The sequence below is a fragment of the Schistocerca cancellata genome, chromosome 3, assembly GCF_023864275.1.
Source record: "Schistocerca cancellata isolate TAMUIC-IGC-003103 chromosome 3, iqSchCanc2.1, whole genome shotgun sequence".
Taxonomy (NCBI): domain Eukaryota; kingdom Metazoa; phylum Arthropoda; class Insecta; order Orthoptera; family Acrididae; genus Schistocerca; species Schistocerca cancellata.
In genome coordinates, this window is record NC_064628.1 from 329,077,518 (window position 1) to 329,097,103 (window position 19,586).

The 19,586-nt window shown below is 35.7% G+C and overlaps 1 protein-coding gene across 1 annotated transcript in view; it reads right to left on the minus strand.

Moving 5' to 3' along the window:
• Nucleotides 1–19,586, minus strand: part of LOC126175025 (dnaJ homolog subfamily C member 16) — a 163,180-nt gene that overhangs the window by 35,148 nt on the left and 108,446 nt on the right. The window contains exon 10 of the mRNA XM_049921526.1: nt 1,641–1,910. Coding sequence (XP_049777483.1) covers nt 1,641–1,910 — 270 coding nt within the window. The remainder of the gene's footprint in view (nt 1–1,640; nt 1,911–19,586) is intronic.

The following is a 19,586-nucleotide window of genomic DNA, read 5'->3' on the forward strand; positions in this document are numbered from 1 at the left end:
AATGCTTATCCGGGGTCGGATCTTAATGTCATGTACATTAAATTATAGGTGATATAAAGGAGCAATTGTTTGCAAAATATTTTTGTTATACCATCAATAGTTTTTGATATCGGTATTTTAAGAAACGTCCATTTTTGCCATTTGCAAAAATGGTGAGGTAAATCCGACCCCCTATTTGTTTGGCTGATTTTACCCAGAAATAGTTCTAAATAAACGGTTTTTTTGGGAAATAATTATAAGCAATTATGTTTTTTACATAAATGAACAAAATGTATTAAAACAAATAACAATGTTTAGAGTACTAAATGTATTGAAAGTTAAATGAATGTAAATTTTAATTGAAATAAAAGATGATTTCATTGCACAGTGGTGCAACAGCAATGTCGATCTCGAAATGTTAAAATCACGAGCAACAGCTCGTACAGACATTCCCATTTGCATTGCAGGAACTGCTTGGCGAATATCGTTTTGACTGCGTTTTGTTGTTTTTTGTTTGTACTTTTTCGTACCATTTCCCTAAATATAAACAAAAATTCACTTTGTTTCGATAAATAAATAATTTCATACACATAAACAATAAAAAATATACGGTCCGATTTACCACACGATTTAGCGGTTGGATTTGTCATTTAACACACACAGAAACAATTTAGATGAAATTTCCAACAAAAACAATACATACACTAAATAGGTCACTAAATGAACTACTAAATCACTTACCGTTTGTTTTGCAATCGCTTTATTTAATAAAGTAAATCTAGTGATGCAATTTGCACAAAAATTAAATTGAAACAGTCGAAAACACAATTGTCAATTGAGCGTCTAAATGTCAATTACAGCAAAGTTGTCAAGGTGACATTTTCGTTATTTCGAATGCTCTATATGGTAACACTAATGCGAAATTGCTCCGTTTTGCCGTTTCTCACAAGCAGAGTGTGGTTGGGTTTACCCACCCGGTCGGATTTACCCCACCTTACCTTATTAAAAATTTAATTTCATGTTTGATAGGTTACAGAATAATTAACAATTGACCGTATAACACACTCCAAAACTGATATGTATATTCACTTTTCAGGTAAGGTGAGCAGTCAAGACATCTCAAATCATCTGCTTGCAGTAAACTAACATAAGAGATGGTACAGGATAGAATGAGTGTGATTAAAGCCAATTCCAAGTTTAAGAAGCTACTCCATTTGTAATGAACTGAGTATAGGACATGTCAAAGGAGACCTTTGTAATGGATGGGGCCACCAATAATGATATCCAGGTTAATGCCAAGGGCTTAACTAGTGGTTGAAATGATGCCTTACAAAAATAATGTCCTGTTTTGAACATTACTGACTCAAATAACATCCTTCTACATTTATTAGAACTACATCTAGAAACAAGCTGCTGATAAATACTATCCTATGTGCCAGCTGAATCTATCTGTGGGGTTCATCAGCAATACAGTCAAAGCAGCCACTTGGATTCATTATAAAGTATCTCTCTCTTATGGAAACAAACTCATTACATAGTAACCATAACTACACTACAAAAGATATGAAAAAAAAACCTTAACTTGGACTCAATGGGTTACAAATATAACATTTTCAAACACTTCTCATGAGTAAAATTATGGTAATCAGAAAGTAGCTTACTTGCGATAGGGCCAGACTGTTTTGTGAAATGCAGCTATAAGTTGGTTACGAGACTGTGTATCAACTAGAAGTACAATTGTACGACAACCAGGTTTCAAAAGGCGAACCATCCCATTGTATGTTTCAGCTCGAAGTTCGTGTAATCGTAACTCCGGTGCTGTTGGCTTTCCAGTCTTCTTCATTGTTGTAGCTTCATAATTTCCAGTCTCTGGTTTTGGAGCTGCACCATTTGTACACTGTTTTTTTCGGATGCTTTCTTCCTCAAGTCGGCTAATGGAAAATGCACAACACTTTAATATGTATGGGTTTCAAATAATTTTACATTACAATGAAACTCACATCCAATTCTGAGCCACAAAGGTATTTAGATTTTTGAAATGTCATGATATTTATATGCCTTTCTTTAATTTATCTTGGATTTTAAGCTATTACCAATATGTTATTAAAAAAAAATCACAAAGCATAAAAATGTTAACTGAGTAACTGTATTTTTATGTAAACAATATGTTACTTATATATAGCATTATGTGAGGTTTATGTGAGGTTCATTAAGGAAATTCAACCTTGCAGGAGCATATTTTCAAATTCCCATGAATGTAGCATCAGAAGCTTACCTGGTGCTCAATAAATCATATGGCCTCTCAGTTACCCTTGAAATCTCTTCAGCCCCTGCCATAATCTAGTATTTTATGGCTTGTTTACTACATTGTATTCCAAAATGTTCTGCACACCTTGGTCAGATCTTAGTCACAACTGAGAACCTCACGCTCTTGTTCCGGGCACTAGTAGCAAAAGGACTAAAAAGGAAGGGAAGTTATGCACCACTGAAAACGTCGGTATGGAAACTGACGAGTTGGTGCAACATTACGGCTGTCCACCATGGTGCCACTACCAAGGTGATGTGTCATCAGGGGGACACCCTGAGTATTATTCGTCCCCGGACCAGCCTGAGTCAGTTGTAATGCTATTTGTGACATCTATGTGGATTGGCATATTTGTCTGTTTTACAATGTTTACATTCCAAGTTCTGTTAGCAGATGAACTCTGATATTGCACAAACTGGATTTTGATGGGCATGCTTATTTAAAACAGCTCGCTTGCATCGTGTCTAAGTTTTCTATAACCGATTTCATTTTGTTAAGCAAACTGGGGTGGTACTCAGTTTGTTTTGGGTGTAACTCATGTTTAAAAGAAATTATTTTTTGATGACTGTATGTCTTGTGGATTACTCACAAACATTTTTCATTTCTAACAGCACTAAGAAACAATTACTAGGATGGCACTCAGCATGACCCATTCACAGTTTAGTTGGAATCCAAACAGTGAAAAACAAAATCTGGACTCAATACCTGATGAAGACAACTAGCACATTTGTTGAAATATTGTGTAAAGAGAAAACCACAATATGGCAATCCCAAAAATTTGTAAACCATCAATTTTGCCAAGAAAGCCTGAAGGATCACAAAAGACATTATACGCGCAAGACATGGATTATTTCAAGGAGAGCCAAATTTTCATCCACTAATTTTCATGCGCTTTTTCTATATCACATTTCATCTTAAGTCAGAGGAGAACTATGACTCAAATTATTGAAAAATGACATAACAAAACATCTCACTGAATGAAAAAACTTGACATGTATTGCTGAAGATATGAAAAATAAACTTAGTATCAAAACAAAAATTCTCCTGAGAAAGCTATAAAGTTATGAGACAGAACTGTTCGGCTATACTTATCTCAGCAGAAGTTCACAGACACATTTACAGCAAGTATATACATTATCCTACTTTTTGGAACTAATAGTTCCTTTATTAGGGAGAACAGAAAGATGGATTTGGGAAGGTTGAAAAGGAAGGGCAAGTCACTAAGACCCCTACACGAAATCTCACTGCTGCGAGAACGAGGTGACAGGGACCCTCTAATCTCATCCTGCGATATGAGTGACTTGTCCTTCCTTTCTTGTTTCACCTTTCCCAATCTACTTCTTTCTCTCTCTTGCGGAAGGAACTACTAATTATGAAAAACAGCTTAAATAGTAATGAGGAAAACAATTACCCAGGTGTGTGTGGAGAGATTGGGGGTTGGTGAGGAGAGGGAAAGAGGGGGGGAGAGGGAGGGGGGAGGGAGGGAGGGAGGAAGGGAGGGAGGAAGGGAGGGAGAGAGAGAGAGAGAGGGAGGGAGAGAGAGAGAGAGAAGTAATTTATAGAAGAATGGAAAAACTAGTGGCAGCTGACCTAAGCTCAGGGAACATCACTTTGAGTTCCGGAGAAATGTGGGAACACACGAATCAACACGGACTTCAGAACTTATCTTACAAGGTACTTTAAAGGAAAAAAACCTATGTTTGTAACATTTATAGATTTAAAAAGAGAGCTTTTGACAATGATGACAGGCATACACTCTTTGAAATTTTGAAAGTAGCAAGTATAAAATACAGAAAGTGGAAGGTTATTTAAAACTTTTTCAGAAACCAGACTGCAGTTATAAGTGTGGAAGGACACGAAGGGGAAGCTGTGATTGAGAAGGTAGTGAGGCAGGTTGTGGCTTCTCTCCAACGTTGTTCAATCTTTTTGTTTAACAAGCAGTAAATTAGAACAAGGAGGAATTCCGAAAGGGAACTAATATTCAGGGAGAAGAAATAAAAACACTGATATTTGCCGATAATATTATAATTCCGTACACAGGAATCGAAAGAGCTGTTGGACTGAATGGATAGTGTTTTGAAAAGAGGTTATAAGATGAATATCAACAAAACTGAAGCAAAGGTAATGAAATGCAGTTGAATTAAATCGGGCAATTACATTAGCAAATGAGAATCTAAAGGTAGCAAATGAGTTTTGCTATTTGCGCACCCAAATAAATGTTGATGGCTGAAGTAGGGAGGTGTAAAAAGTAGACCAGCAAACAAAGGAATTCTCAAAAAGAGGGATTTGTTAACATCTAATACCAATTTAAGAGTGGATCATCAATACAGTGTATTTCAGTTTTTAATATATCTATGTTTCTCCAAGTACTGACAAAATAATGAATACATGTATTTGTCTGGAGTGTAGCTTTGTACGGAACTGAAATTTAGACAATAATCAGTTCAGATAAGAAAAGTGTGGAGGCTTTTGAAATGTGGAGCTATAGGAGAATGCTAAAGACTAGACTAGTAGACCACGCAAATAATGATGAGGTACTGAAGCAAATTGAGGAAAAAAGAAATATATGATACAACTTGATTAAAAGCAAGGATAGATTCAATGGCCACATCCTGAGGCATCAACGAATCATCAGTCGGGTAACGGAGGGAAATGTGTGGAGGGGGGGATGGGGGGGGGGTGTAAGAGTTGAATTGGGAAGCCATACTATGAATACAGTAAGCAGGTTCAAATGGATGAAGGTTGCAGTAGTTCGCTGGCCATCTCCATTACCCTTTCTTTTGTGGTTTATTGCCCAGTTATGACCCTAGCAGCTCAAGTCTGAATTCCTTTGATGCATGCTGTAATGCTTATCTTAGAAGGACTAGAAATATTGGTACAGTGTTCTAGAAAATGTCATGCTAGCATCTTTATGCAGTTTCCAACAACCCTTCCAACAAATCCCCGCCACCCATTTGTCTTCCCTGCTACCGATTTCACCTATTCACCTCATTTCGTATCACTTTTTAGTATCACCTATCGAAATTTAAATAATGTAAATGGGTCCAAAAGTTTACCACTAACCTTTAAACCAGATACCACTAAAATCTCACTTTCCAGGCTTTGTTTTTGCTCAATTCACACAATTGGCTTCTGAGAAATTTCACACAAATAATCTGCCATCTGATAATCCACTTCCAATATTAGTGCATCAGCATGGATTCACGAAAACTCACTTCTATAACACACAACTGCACTTACTGATACAAAATATCATGCAAACAGAAGATGCAGCTTGTAATGAAACAGGCTGTATTGGGTCATGTGGAGTACCTGATACAGCATGTTTTGTAGTACGCAATGCATGCTAAAACAGATGTGGGTAATGTGTAAGGACACTTAGTGAATAAGGTCACTTAGTGCAACAGTGTGAAATAGTTGTAATGAAAATGTTAAACTGTGTTACAGAGCAATAAATATATGTTCTTAATCAGGTAGAGTAATACAGTTAGGATAAGTCATTATCACTTTGATATGAATTTCAGGATGTTTTGGCGACAAAGAACAAGTTCTGGAATCAGGATTAATAGTGTATAAATGTTAGTAACCTTCTTCATTTAGTTTTTTAATTGTAGTTTGATGAGTAAAATTCACTGTTTGCCGTAATGCAAATTAACCGTGTAAACCATTAATTTTCGAAAAGCTTAACATTTATATATCTTTGCAAGTCAGGACAAAATATTCTCATGGAAATCATCAACCAAAAATCTCCAATTAAACTCTTAATTAATGTTTCTGAAACATTCTATACAGAAATTCAGAGCAACGTCCACTTATTACGAAAACTAGAGAATATTCGTTCAAACTGGAAATATAACCTGATTCAGAAAGACGATCTGTATCACAAATAATGTTAGAAGAACGATTCATTAATTTTCTGTTACACAACTTAAAGATTTTGTGATGTACATAATTATGCCGCATTTTAGCCTTCAAATGTTGTAAAATGTCATTTTGAATGTTTGAATTGTAATTTTTTTATGTAGAAATATTACCAGTTGAAAATTGTTTCATAAAATTGCATAATTAATTAAATTACGTAAAGATATTCGAGAATGTTCTGGACTGAATACTAAGAACTTGATTGTTTACTGTATGTATGTTTGAAAATTGCACTTCTAAAAGATTGTTAATTTCAGAAATATGCATTATTATTGTACTAATTTTAATTTCTACTAAAACTCTGTAATGTCAGATTCTGCTGGATTAACTTATTGCAATTGTAACATCAAACATGAAATAACATAATAATGTCAAAGAACATAATTGTTAAAAGATGTATAAATACATCTTGTTCAAAGCCTTTGAGAGGGATAGAGGGAATGCGCGGTTGGAGTACTATCTGGTGTGTTCCGGTTCCTGGTGAGTTGTAACAGTCAGCTGTTGTATATATGTATGTAATAAAGAAGTGTTGTTAACAGATTAATTGGTGTACGTCTGGTAGTGACCCAAGACTTTCTGCAGTGAAGTCATCATCCCCAAAAATGTAAAACAAGGTGCGATCAGCTATACTATGTTAAACCTGAATTGAAGGGATTGCTACGTTGGATTTGGTTAATGGAGCTGGTATGAGAAGTTATGTTAGATTTGATGTTGGAGCTGGGCTTCCGGGTCTGGTTAAGTTTTAAATGGTTTGATGAGCTGGGATAGTTACATTTTAAATGGTAGAGGATCAGAGGATTTATGACATACCAGTGTATTCTTCAGAAGAAAATATGCCTACTTTGGGTGCACAAGTTGAATGAAACTACCGAATGAACCATTCTGGAATTGAAGGAATTTCGAAAACACGGACACCAACGACTGACAACGAGCAAAGAGATAAGTACTTACATTCTAAAATTTCTACTTTATCATGGAGAAAGATTCAGAATTTGGTGTTAATGAAATATGAGCACACCTATAACACAATCAGATGTTAGGGAAAGTGTTTCTGATAGTGTAAGAATGTTGACAGTGTTAGAAAAGATGTTTTCAGACTTTTAACTCGAAAACTGAAAATTCTCATGCAGAAGTACATTCAAGACTTGAAAGTTCTCAGGCAGAATTAAGTTTAAATTTGAGCCAACAAATCGACGTTTCTCAGACAGATCTACAAGTTGTAAGTCCAAATTTGAACCAACAGATTGACAGTTCGATTTCGAAGGCTGTGAATGATTAAAATAAAAAATCGATGCAAATTTTGAGCAGATAGCGCAAACTAAGCAAACTTTCGAAAAGTGGCATACTACTTTTGAGTCAAGTCGTGAAGCACTTAGTACTCGAGTGGACACTGTTGAGGGCAAAATTGCAGAGTTTGAAATTAGTTCAACAAATGAAATTTGAAACAACTGGTCAAAATTTAAAAACATTGCTGATCTTGTAAATAAGGAAAATTCTCAACTGAGAAATGAATCTGACCAGTCGAAACGATTTTTTGGAAACGAAATTGAGACTTTCAAAACTGATACTGACAGAAAGGTCACAGAAATTGGTAGTAGGGTAGTTAATGTCGAAAAAATGTAGACCAAAAATTTGTAGAAATACAAGAAAGTATGTATAAAAATTTTTTCGTAGTAGTTGTAGTGGGGTCTGGAGAAATTTCCCAATAAAAACTTATCCAGGGGATAACAAACTACACCAAAAAGACTTTTTGCAATTCTGCAAGTAACAGAAATGTGTGACACTGTTAAGATAAAATCTGTAAAGAAATTACTTGATGGTGAGGCACCTTCGTGGGATGATCAGTATTGTTCCGCGGAAATGTCTTTTGAAGATTTTGAAAAATGTTTTCTAACTAAATTTTGGTCTGAAACTGAGCAAGCACAAATTAAAAGTGAATTCTTGAACAGTCCTAGTTATAAAGAATCTGACGGGACAATGAAAGCTTATTGTGAGAAACATTAATGCATCTGGATAGACCATTTGATGAGCTCACTCATATCGATGCATTAAAACAGAGGCTTCCAAAAAGAGTACAGTGGGGTCCACTCTATTGACCAGATGAGTCCATAGAACAATTCTTGAAATATGTGGACAAACGTGACAGAGACTTTGAACAGAATAACAGATTTAATGTTAATCCCAATGACTTAGTCACAGAGAGGCTGCGGACCAAACCATGGGAATAATAATAATAATAATAATAATAATAAATGAAGACACTTTAATAATAACAGGGATGATTATAATGGCAATGACAGGAGAAATTTCAGTAGAAATGATCAGTACTATAACTCAAACAGAGAATGGGAAATGACAAGAGAGAGGTAACCAAAGGCAGGGAGATGATAGACATAGGCCTTTAAACAACTAAGTGCCCCACTGTGAGCCTGTCACTTTGGGACAAGGAATGTATCTTACCAAAATCAGGATAACTTCACCCAGAACAGACAGTATTAACATCAGTAACCAATCCATTATAGACAGTATGCAAATGATCAACCTGCAGATAGAGGAAATAAAAGAATACATAATATAAACAAACTTAAATTTGACAGGCAATTTTGGAAAGTCATCAGAGAAACTACTAGTAACAATTGTAATAGGAGCCATGTTACGTTTGATGAAGTAGGCTTAGAAGACAATGTTATTGCAAGTTTACATAATCAAGAACAATCTAATGCTGAAATGAAAGGTAAGAATAACTTTGATAATTATGGGTTGTGCAAACTTATGTGTCATAATGCTTTAGATGTAAGTTGTCATAAAGATGTTTCTAATGAAGTTTCTGTAGAGAGTGATGTTCATGTGGATGTGGTTAGTGAAAATGTTGTTGTGAGTGGTGATGGTGATGTTAATTGTGTTTTTAGTGTAAGCTCAGGTGATGGTGGTGGTGATGATGGTGATGATGATGATGATGATGATGATGATAGGGATTATGATGATTATGTGCTAGAAGATTCTGATGGTGAATTGAATGGAAAAGTACATGTTGAAGTCAAGGAGGATGCTATTAGTAACAGTGTTGAGAATAGCAGTTCCAGGAACTCTAATTACATACCACGTGAGAATCAGATTGTACCAGTCCAGCTTAGTAATGCATCAGGAGACAGGGGGGGTTGACTGTGCTGATGTTTCTGAGATTATCTTGAAATCTGTTTGGGACAAATTTAAAGATTACAATGATGACAATGAAGCTAAGATCAAATTAAGGGAAATTTGTGAATAAACTTCTTCTAAGCCAAATGAAATTGTCAGACAGGATACTATTCAGAACATGTGAAGTAAATAGCAACTCAAAAATTGCAGTAAATTCTACTATATGTTTGAAGAAGGTATTGCCTAGTAAAGAAAATGCAAACATGGAACAGAGGTTTGATGAAATAGTAGAAGATCTTTTGTATGCGGGACAGGAAGACAGGGAAAACACCACTATTGGCAGTCCCTACATAAAAATTAAAGCTGCAGATTGGGAAGGATTTTGTTTGATTGACACAGGGACCCAATTATCCTTAATGACCCCAAGACAGGGGTAAGATCCAGCACTGACATGTCAATTCAAAACCGTGCTTTGGGGGAGGGTATTGAAATTGGGGAAGTTATCTTTTCTAAAGACAGGGGTTATTATGTAGAGGAAATTATTGAAGATTATGATGATAAAGATTATGGGGAGATAGTTAAAGAAAAATTATGGGAATCAGGTAAATTGAAACAAGAACAAAAGGCAGAATGAGGAGAATTATTGTGGAATTACTATGACTTTTTGATGACAGGCCTGGTAAAGTAAAAGCTTATCAGTGTAAACTCAGATTAAAACCACATTAGCTTTTCTTCAGAAAGCCTTATGGGGTACCCATTGCAAAAAGAAAAGATGTAGAAAAGGAACTTCAAAAGATGGAAGAGTGGGACATCATTGAGAGAAGTAAGAGCCAATACGATAACCCATTAGTAGAAGCAACAAAACGTGATGGTAGTGTTAGGCTCGTGCTTGATTCAAGACACCTAAAGAAGTATTTGGAAAGGGAAACTGATCATCCAGAGAACATAGACAAGTTACTACATAAATTTGAAAGAATGAAATACATGACTAGTTTAGAGCTCACATCAGGATTTCTCCAAGTAGAATTAGAAAATGATTCCAGAAAGTATACTGCCTCTTTGTACGGGGGAAGATGTTACCTGTACTGTCTAGCACCATTTGGCCTTAGATTACATTAGTTTTTTGTTCCATAGATTCGTGCTGAGGAGATCCTCGTGGATGTGGAACATGTCTTTTTTTTTCTTTTCTTTTTAAAGCTGAAATAACAATACTAATAGTATGAATATATACAATACATCATTTGTTTCTATTAAAAAATTCACCATGGAGTAGAAGGAGTTCGTCACTAGTAAGTCTTTCAGCCTCCTTTTAAACTGATCTTTATTTGTAACTAAATTTTATATGTTTGCTGGCAAATTATTGAAAATGAGTGTTCCTGAGTAGTGGACCCCTTTTTGAACTAAAGTAAGTGCTTTTAAGTCCTTGTGCAGATCATTTCTGTTCCTAGTATTGTATGTATGGACTAAGCTGTTTGTTGGAAAAAGAGGTATATTATTTAGGACAAATTTCATTAAGGAGTAAATATACTGAGAGGCAGTAGTTAGTATACCCAGTCCTTTGAAGAGGTTTCTACAGGTCGTCCGTGAATTTACTCCACAAATAATACGTATTACACGCTTTTGAACTCTGAAAACTTTTGTTTGACTTGAAGAGTTAACCCAAAATACTATACCATATGACATTATGGAATGAAAGTAGGCAAAGTATGCAAGCTTTTTCATTTTTATGTTGCCTATGTCTGCTAACACTCGAATTGTAAATACAGATTTGTTAAGGCGTTTCTGCAGTTCTGTGGTGTGCTCCTCCCAACTGAATTTATTAACAAGTTGTAATCCCAGGAATTTAAGACTGTCAACCTCTTCTATCTGCTCTTCTTCATACTTTATGCATTTGCTGGGTGGAAACCTCTTACAGGTTCTGAATTGCATATAGTGAGTCTTTTCGAAGTTTAATGTCAGTGAGTTGGCTTTAAACCATTTATTAATATCCATGAAAATATCATTAGCAGATCTTTCTAGAACTACACTTGACATACTATTTATTGCAATACTTGTGTCATCTGCAAACAAAACAAACTTTGCTTCTGGCAGTGTAAATGATGAGAGATCATTAATGTACACAAGAAAAAGCAATGGTCCTAAGATGGATCCTTGTGGGACACGGTATGTAATTTCTTCCCATTCTGATGATGACTTAATTCACTAGTCCCTTGCACTGACACCCTTTGTTTCCTGTTAGTGAGGTATGACTTGAACCATTTTGCAGCACTGCCCGTGACACCATAGAATTCTAATTTATTTAAAAGGATGTTGTGGTTCACACAATCAAATGCCTTTGACAAATCACAGAAAATACCTGCTGCTTGTAACTTGTTATTTAATGAATTAAATACATTTTCACTGTAGGTGTAAATCGCCTTCTCGATATCAGAACCCTTCGGAAATCCAAACCTTGTTCTTGATAATATGTTATTTGTGATCAGATGGTTGAGAAGCTGCCTGTACATTACTTTTTCTAAAATTTTTGAGAATGCTGGCAAAAGTGAAATTGGCCTGTAGTTTGATGGTATCTCTTAACCCCTTTCTTGAATAGAGGCTTTACATCTGCATATTTTAGCCAGTCAGGAAATGTCCCAGTTATAATTGACTGATTACACAAGTAACTTAGAATTGTACTAAACTCACAAGAACATGCCTTAATTAACTTTGTTGATATTGTAACCACTAATGCTTTGTTTTTAAAGATTTTATTATGGAAGTTATTTCTTTTAGTGAAGTGAGTGACATATTCATGTACCTGAAGCTATTTGTAAAGGCTAGTTTCAGATATTCAAGGGCATTATTTACTGATCCTGACAATCACATTCTAGCAGTAACGGATATAAAGTACTTGTTAAATAGATTTGCCACACTATGCCCACTGGTTACTAATGTGTCATCTACCCTTAATGCTATTTGCTCCTGTTCCTTTCTGGTTCTACCAGTCTCCTCTTTCACTATATCCCATATTGTTTTATTTTGTTCCCTGACATTACCATCTTCTTCTCGTAGTGCATTTGTTTAGATGTCTGAATTACTTTTTTTAAATGTTTTACAGTATTCCTTGTATTTAGCTAAATCATCAGCATTGGAGCTTTTCTTGGTCGACAGATACATTTTCCTTTTTGTCTTACAGGAAATCTTTATTCCTTGTGTAATCCACAGTTTTATTATAGACTTCTGTTTAATCTGAGTAACTTTTAAAGGAAAACCGTTTTCAAACATGGTACTGACTTTGTTCATGAATGTGTATATTTTTCATTCATGTCATGAGCACCATAAACATCTTTCCAGTTCATATCTTTGAGCAGTTTTTTTAAAACTGCTCAGTTTTTGGTTGATTGACTACTCTCCTGTACTCAGATTTAGCAGTCTTGATAATCTGCTTAGAATTTACATCTAAAACAAGGAGCCTTAACGTTTCGGTAGCACAATTCGTTAGAGCTCTAGACTCTGTTTTGGGAAAGGATCTTTGTCAAAATTAACTGTTTATATAGATGACATTTTGATTAATGGGGAAACTTGGGAGCAACATATTAATACTTTGAGGGAGGTTTGCAAAAGACTGAGGGGGGAATGTTACTTAAACTATCTAAATATAAGTTTGCTGTGAAAAAATTGAAATTTTTCAGCCACAGCATTTCTGAGGAGGGTATTTTGCCAGATTCTGAAAAACTTGAGGCAACTGCAAAATCCCCAATTCCTAAAACCAATAAACAATCGAAGTCATTTTTTGGGATGTGCAGTTACTACTGAAAATTCGTTAGTACCCAAGCTTTGAATGCTCCAAGTCTCAACAGATTGCTGAAGAAAAACACAATGTGGGTTTGGGATCAGGAATGTGAAGCTGCCTTTGAAGAAATAAAAACACAATTATGTAACAGTCAAATTTTGTAGTGTCCCAATATGAGTTTATCCTTTTGCATTATGGCAGATAGCACTGATTATGGTCTAGGGTTTCACTTTTTCCATGAAGTAGATGTAAATGGGAAAATAGAACACAGATCTATCGCTTCTGCTAGTAGAACTTTGAAAAAAACATGAGAAACAATACACTGTTACAGAGAAGGAACTTTTGGCCATTTACTGAGCATTTTCTAAATTCATAAATTATTTATTGGGACATCAGATAGTTGTCTACACTGACCAAAAGGCATTACTTTATATTCAAGAATGTAGGTTCATCATCATGTAAGGATTACCAGATGGGCACTCTTGTTACAGCAATTTAACTACTCAATAAAACATCTTAGAGCATATGATAATGTAGTTGCTGATGCTTTGTCTAGGCTACCTGTGGGGAGTGACTTTGAATATAACAGTAGAGAATGTGAAAAGGAATTCAAAATTATGTACTTAAGAGGGGTGGACAATGAACAAGAAATCAGAGTCATTTGTAATGACATCCGCCAGAATCAGAACCATGGCAAGAACTTTAAACTGGTCAAAAGTTATCTAGGAAAAAGGGGACATGAGGAAGTGGGAGATTATTACAAAATTTACAAAGAGATGCCATTCAAGAGAAACAGCATCGATAGTGATGTATGGTAATTATGTTGGCTTGATCAATACATTGATGTACTCATCAAATACATTCATGAAAGTTTTGGCCATTGTGGAATTCAAAAGTGTATCCAGAAAATCCAAGAGAATGTATACTTTAACAATATAGCTAGGAGAGTTAGAAAAAATTTTGACAGCTTGTGACATGTGCCAAAGAGTAAAAGTATCCAATCAAACTTGTAGAGGATTGATACAGAACATATTTCTAAAAGAACAACACGAGTTACTCACTGTGACTTATATGGAGCGTCACCCGAGACCAAAGGAGACTATTGGTACATCTTTGTTATGGTTGATGTTTCTTCAAAATTCATTATGTTATAACCTCTTCGGAAAGCAAAAAGTACAAGCATTATTTCAAAAATCAGAGGGGACTATTTTGGCAGGGTAGGAAAACCTCCGAAAATTTTATCGGATAATGCCACTTAATTCATTTCTGGACCATGGAAAGCTTTTATTGAAGATGAAAGGATAAACCACATTCTTATTTCAGCCTATCACCCACTGGGAAACCCTTCGGAGAGATACACGAGAGAAATCGGGCGATTCTTTAGTACATACTATAATACTAATCATGCTAGTTGGATTGACTATGTTGAGAAATTTGAAGATGTTATAAACTGCCTGCATCATTCCTAAACAAGTTTATCACTTTATGAAATACAGTATAATAGCAAACCACCACATCCAATTAGTGATTTCATTGATTTCCCAGTCTTCAAACCATTAAGTACTCAATAGAGATAGTGTAAATTGTAAGAAAAACCATGAAATCTCAATGTGACATAAGGAAATGTAGACATGAAAAAAGATTGAACCCTACACAATTTAAAATTGGTGACTTAGTCCCTATTAAAACACAAGGGAAATCTAAAGCCATCAGTGGGGAATCAAAAAAGTTTTTTGACATGTAAACTGGACCTTTCAGAATTCAGGACAACCCACATCCGAACGCTTACTGTCTACCCAAGTTCTGGGAGACTGTTTGGCCTACGAAATGTAACCAAACTGAAATTGTATAAAACAAAATGTACGAAAATATTTTATAATAGATGTTCATAGAAATTTTAAATACTTTCATGCTGTAATTTTCCCAGGATATAGTGTATACTATGTTATGCTGTATGTATTTGTTCCTCGGGGGAGCACGCATCCTTGGTATGTTAAGTGTTTGGCGAACACTGGGTCCCCTAACTGTGCAATTGCCAGGTTTCATTTTTGTATTCTGTCATTGCATCTTACTCTTATTCTGTAACCTTGTATAATCAATTTTCTCCAACTGTCAATCTATCCTCTCTTAGCGTTAAGATTTTTTTTTTTTTAAATTAATCTTACTTTTCAACAAATTTTTTAGAATAATTAGAACCTTCTGCAATTACATGTAAAAATATCTGTGAACCAGTTTTGTACCCGACACTTGTCCACAAAAGTATTGAGCCCTCCTTCACTTATTCCTAACTGGAATTGACCACAGTATACCGTGTACTCATTGTGGACTGTGCTATTGCAGCCTATAGTAGCCAGCAGTGTACAAGAAAGCCACGCCAAGTATCAGATAGGGACTGAAAACTGAAGTGTGCCACTAAGGTGTACCAATGGGTGTACCAATCTTTAAGAAAGAAGACACCAACCCTCAAGAAAAGACGACACCAAAGATATGTTTAAAAAAAAAAATTATATATATATAATAGAGGGAAACATTCCACGTGGGAAAAATATATCTAAAAACAAAGATGATGAGACTTACCAAACAAAAGCGCTGGCAGGTCGATAGACACACAAACCAACACAAACATACACGCAAAATTCAAGCTTTCGCAACAAACGGTTGCTTGGTCAGGAAAGAGGGAAGGAGAGGGAAAGACAAAAGGATGTGGGTTTTAAGGGAGAGGGTAAGGAGTCATTCCAATCCCGGGAGCGGAAAGACTTACCTTAGGGGGAAAAAAGGACAGGTATACACTCGCACACACACACATATCCATCCTCATATACACAGACACAAGCAGACATTTGTAAAGGCAAAGAGTTTGGGCCCAAACTCTTTGCCTTTACAAATGTCTGCTTGTGTCTGTGTATATGAGGATGGATATGTGTGTGTGTGCGCGCGAGTGTATACCTGTCCTTTTTTCCACCTAAGGTAAGTCTTTCCGCTCCCGGGATTGGAATGACTCCTTACCCTCTCCCTTAAAACCCAAATCCTTTTGTCTTTCCCTCTCCTTCCCTCTTTCCTGACGAGGCAACCATTGGTTGCGAAAGCTAGAATTTTGTGTGTATGTTGGTGTTTGTTTGTGTGTCTATCGACCTGCCAGCGCTTTTGTTTGGTAAGTTTCATCATCTTTCTTTTTAGATATATATATATATTGTTTGTTTGGGTTTCTAAAGTAGGGACATCATCCCTTCCATGACAGGGGGGGGTTGTGAAACGAAACAGACTGTGTTGGGTCATTTGGAGTGCCAGATACAGCAGGTTTCGTAGTAAGCAATACACGCTAAATCAGATGTGGGTAACATATAAGGACACTTAGTGCAACAGTGTGAAACAGTTGTAACAAAAATGTTAAACTGTGTCACAGACCAATCAGTGTATGATCTCTATCAGGTAAAGTAATGTACAGTTGGGATAGGTCATTATTATCACTTTGATATGAATTTTGGGATGTTTTGACGAAAAGAACAAGTTCTGGAGTCAGTGTTAATAGTGTATAAATGTTAGGAACCATCATCACTCAGTTTTGTAATTGTAGTTCGATTAGTAAAATTCATTGTTGCCATAACGCAAAGTAACTGTGTAAACCATTAATTTTCAAAAAGTTTAATATTTATGTATCTTTGAAAGTCAGGACAACATATTCTTACAGAAATCATCAACTAAAAATCTGCAATTAAACTCTTAATTAATGTTTCTGGAACATTCTATAGAGAAATTCAGTGCTATGTCCACTTATTACGAAAACTAGAGAATATTCTCTTAAACTGGAGACATAACCTGATTCAGAAAGACAATTTGTATCATAAATAATGTTAGAAGAACGATTCATTAATTCTTTGTCACACAATTTAAAGATTTTGTGATGTATGTAATTATTCCGCATTTTAGCCATCAAATGTTGTAAAATATCATTTTGAATGTTTGAACTGTATTTTGATGTTGTAGAAATTTTAACAGTTCAAAATTGTTTCTTAAAATTGCACAATTAATTAAATTACGTAAAGCTATTTGAGAATGTTCTGGACTGAATAATAAGAACTTAATTGTTAACTGTATGTATATTTCAAAATAGCACTTGTAAAAGACTTTGTTAATTTTGGAAATATGCATTATCACTGTACTTGATTTAATTTCTACTAAAACTCTGAATGTCAATTTTTGCTGGTTTAACTTATTGCAATTGTAACATCAAACATGAAGTAACCTAATAATGTCAAAGAACATAATTGCTAAAGGATGTATAAATACATCTTGTAGAAAGCCTTTGAGGAGGGCAGAGGGAATGAGGTTGGAGTACTATCTGGTGTGTTCCGGTTCCTGGTAAGTTGTAACAGTCAGTTGTTGTATATATGTGTGTAATAAAGAAGTGTTGTTAACAGATTAATTGGTGTATGTCTGGTAGTGACCCAAGACTTTCTGCAGCGAAGTTATCACCTCCAAAAATGTAAAAAAAGGTGCGATCAGCTATACTATGTTAAACCTGAATTGATGGGACTGCTGCATTAAGATTTGATGAATGGAGCTCATACGAGAAGTTACGTTAGATTTGACGTTAGATCTGTGCTTCTTGACCTGGTTAAGTTTTAAATGATTTGATGAGCTGGGATAGTTACGTTTTAAGTTGAACAGTTATATTGTATCTATCTAGAAATCCAAAGGCACTTATCTCTCTATCAAATCATCAACTACTACCAACCAAGGTATGATTGTAAGGAGTATCTTCACATACATGACTGGTTTGATAAATATTTAACTGGCAGAATCCAGTGCATTACATTGGACGGCAAATACAAAAATGAAAATAAGATCAGGTATGTCCCAAGTCAGCATAATTGGATCTCTAACATACAACACAATTTATCAGACAGGACCAGTAGCACTATAAGATGGTTTGATGATAATGCTGTTATCGACAGAAACTTTTCACTCTCTCTCTCTCTCTCTCTCTCTCTCTCTCTCTCTCTCTCTCTCTCTCTCTAACGTCCCGGTTTCTTAATTTGGGTGGGGTTGGGGGGTATAACATCAGTTTTCTGGCAGAGATTTGTCATGCCATGAACTCTTCTCCTGTGCCAGCCTCTTCATCACAGAGTAGCACTCACTTGCACCCAACATCATCAATCTCTGTCCTCCCCTCCACAGTTCCCTCAAGTACTATGGATGCTACTCCTTCATGTCTTAATGCACGTATTATCATCCTATCTCTTCTTATTGTCAATGTTTTCTATATATTCCTTCTGGTTCTATAGTGAACCACTTGATTTCTTATTTTATCGGTCCACCTAATCTTCAACATCCTTCTGCAGCACTATACCTCAAATGCTTCGATTCTCTTCTTTTCTGGTTTCCCCGAAACCTATGGTTCACCATCATACAATGCTGTTCTCAAAATGTACATTCTCAGAAATTTTTTGCTCAAATTTAAGTAGATGTTTGATACGAAGAGACTTTTGGCCAGGAATCTCTCTTTATGTGTGCTAATCTGCCCCCCCCCCCCCCCTCCCCCGGTTTTTTGGTTTGAAGATAGCAGAATTCCTTTACTTCATCTACTTCACAGTCCCCAATTTTGGTGTTCAGTTTATCGCTAACCTCATTTCTGATACTTTCATCTTTCTTCAGTTTACTCTCAGTCCATAGTGTATGCTCATTAGACTGTTCATTTCATTCAACAAGTCCTGTAATTCTTCCACAACTTCAATGAGGATAGCAATGTCATCAAGAACTCATATCACTGATAACCTTTCATCCTGAATTTTAATCCCATTCCTGAACCTCTCTCATTTATTCTGTCAATGCTTCTTTGAAGTACAGAGGCAAAAAATCTGCATCATCTTTAATATGAGTACTTTGTTCTTGGTTTTCCACAATTATTGTTTCTTCTCAGTTCTTGAATATGTTGTATATTATCCATCTTTCCCAACAGATTATAATAATTTTTCTGGGAATTTCAAATATCTTAAGGCATTTTATGTCACTGAAAGTGTTTTCCACATCAACAAATCCTGTGACATATCCTGATCTTAAATCGTGTTTCCATTACCATGAGCAACATCTTTCCTAAAGCCAAACTGACTTATCTAACTGATCTCCAGTTTTCTTTTCCATTTTCTGGACGCTGAGGTGACAAAAGTCATTGGATACCTTCTAATATTGTCTCGGACCTCCTTTAGCCCCGCATAGTGCAGCAACTTTATGTGGCATAGAGTAAGCAACTCACTGGAAGTCTCCTGCAAAATACCAAACCATGCTGCCACTATAGCTCTTCATAATTGCAAAAGTGCGGCCGGTGCAGTATTTTGTGCACGAACTGACTTCTTGCTTATGTCCCATAAACTTTTAATGGGATTCATGTTGGGCAATCTGGATGACCAAATCATTTGCTCCAATTTTCCTTCAAACCATTCACAAACAATAGTGGCCCAGTGACATGGTGCA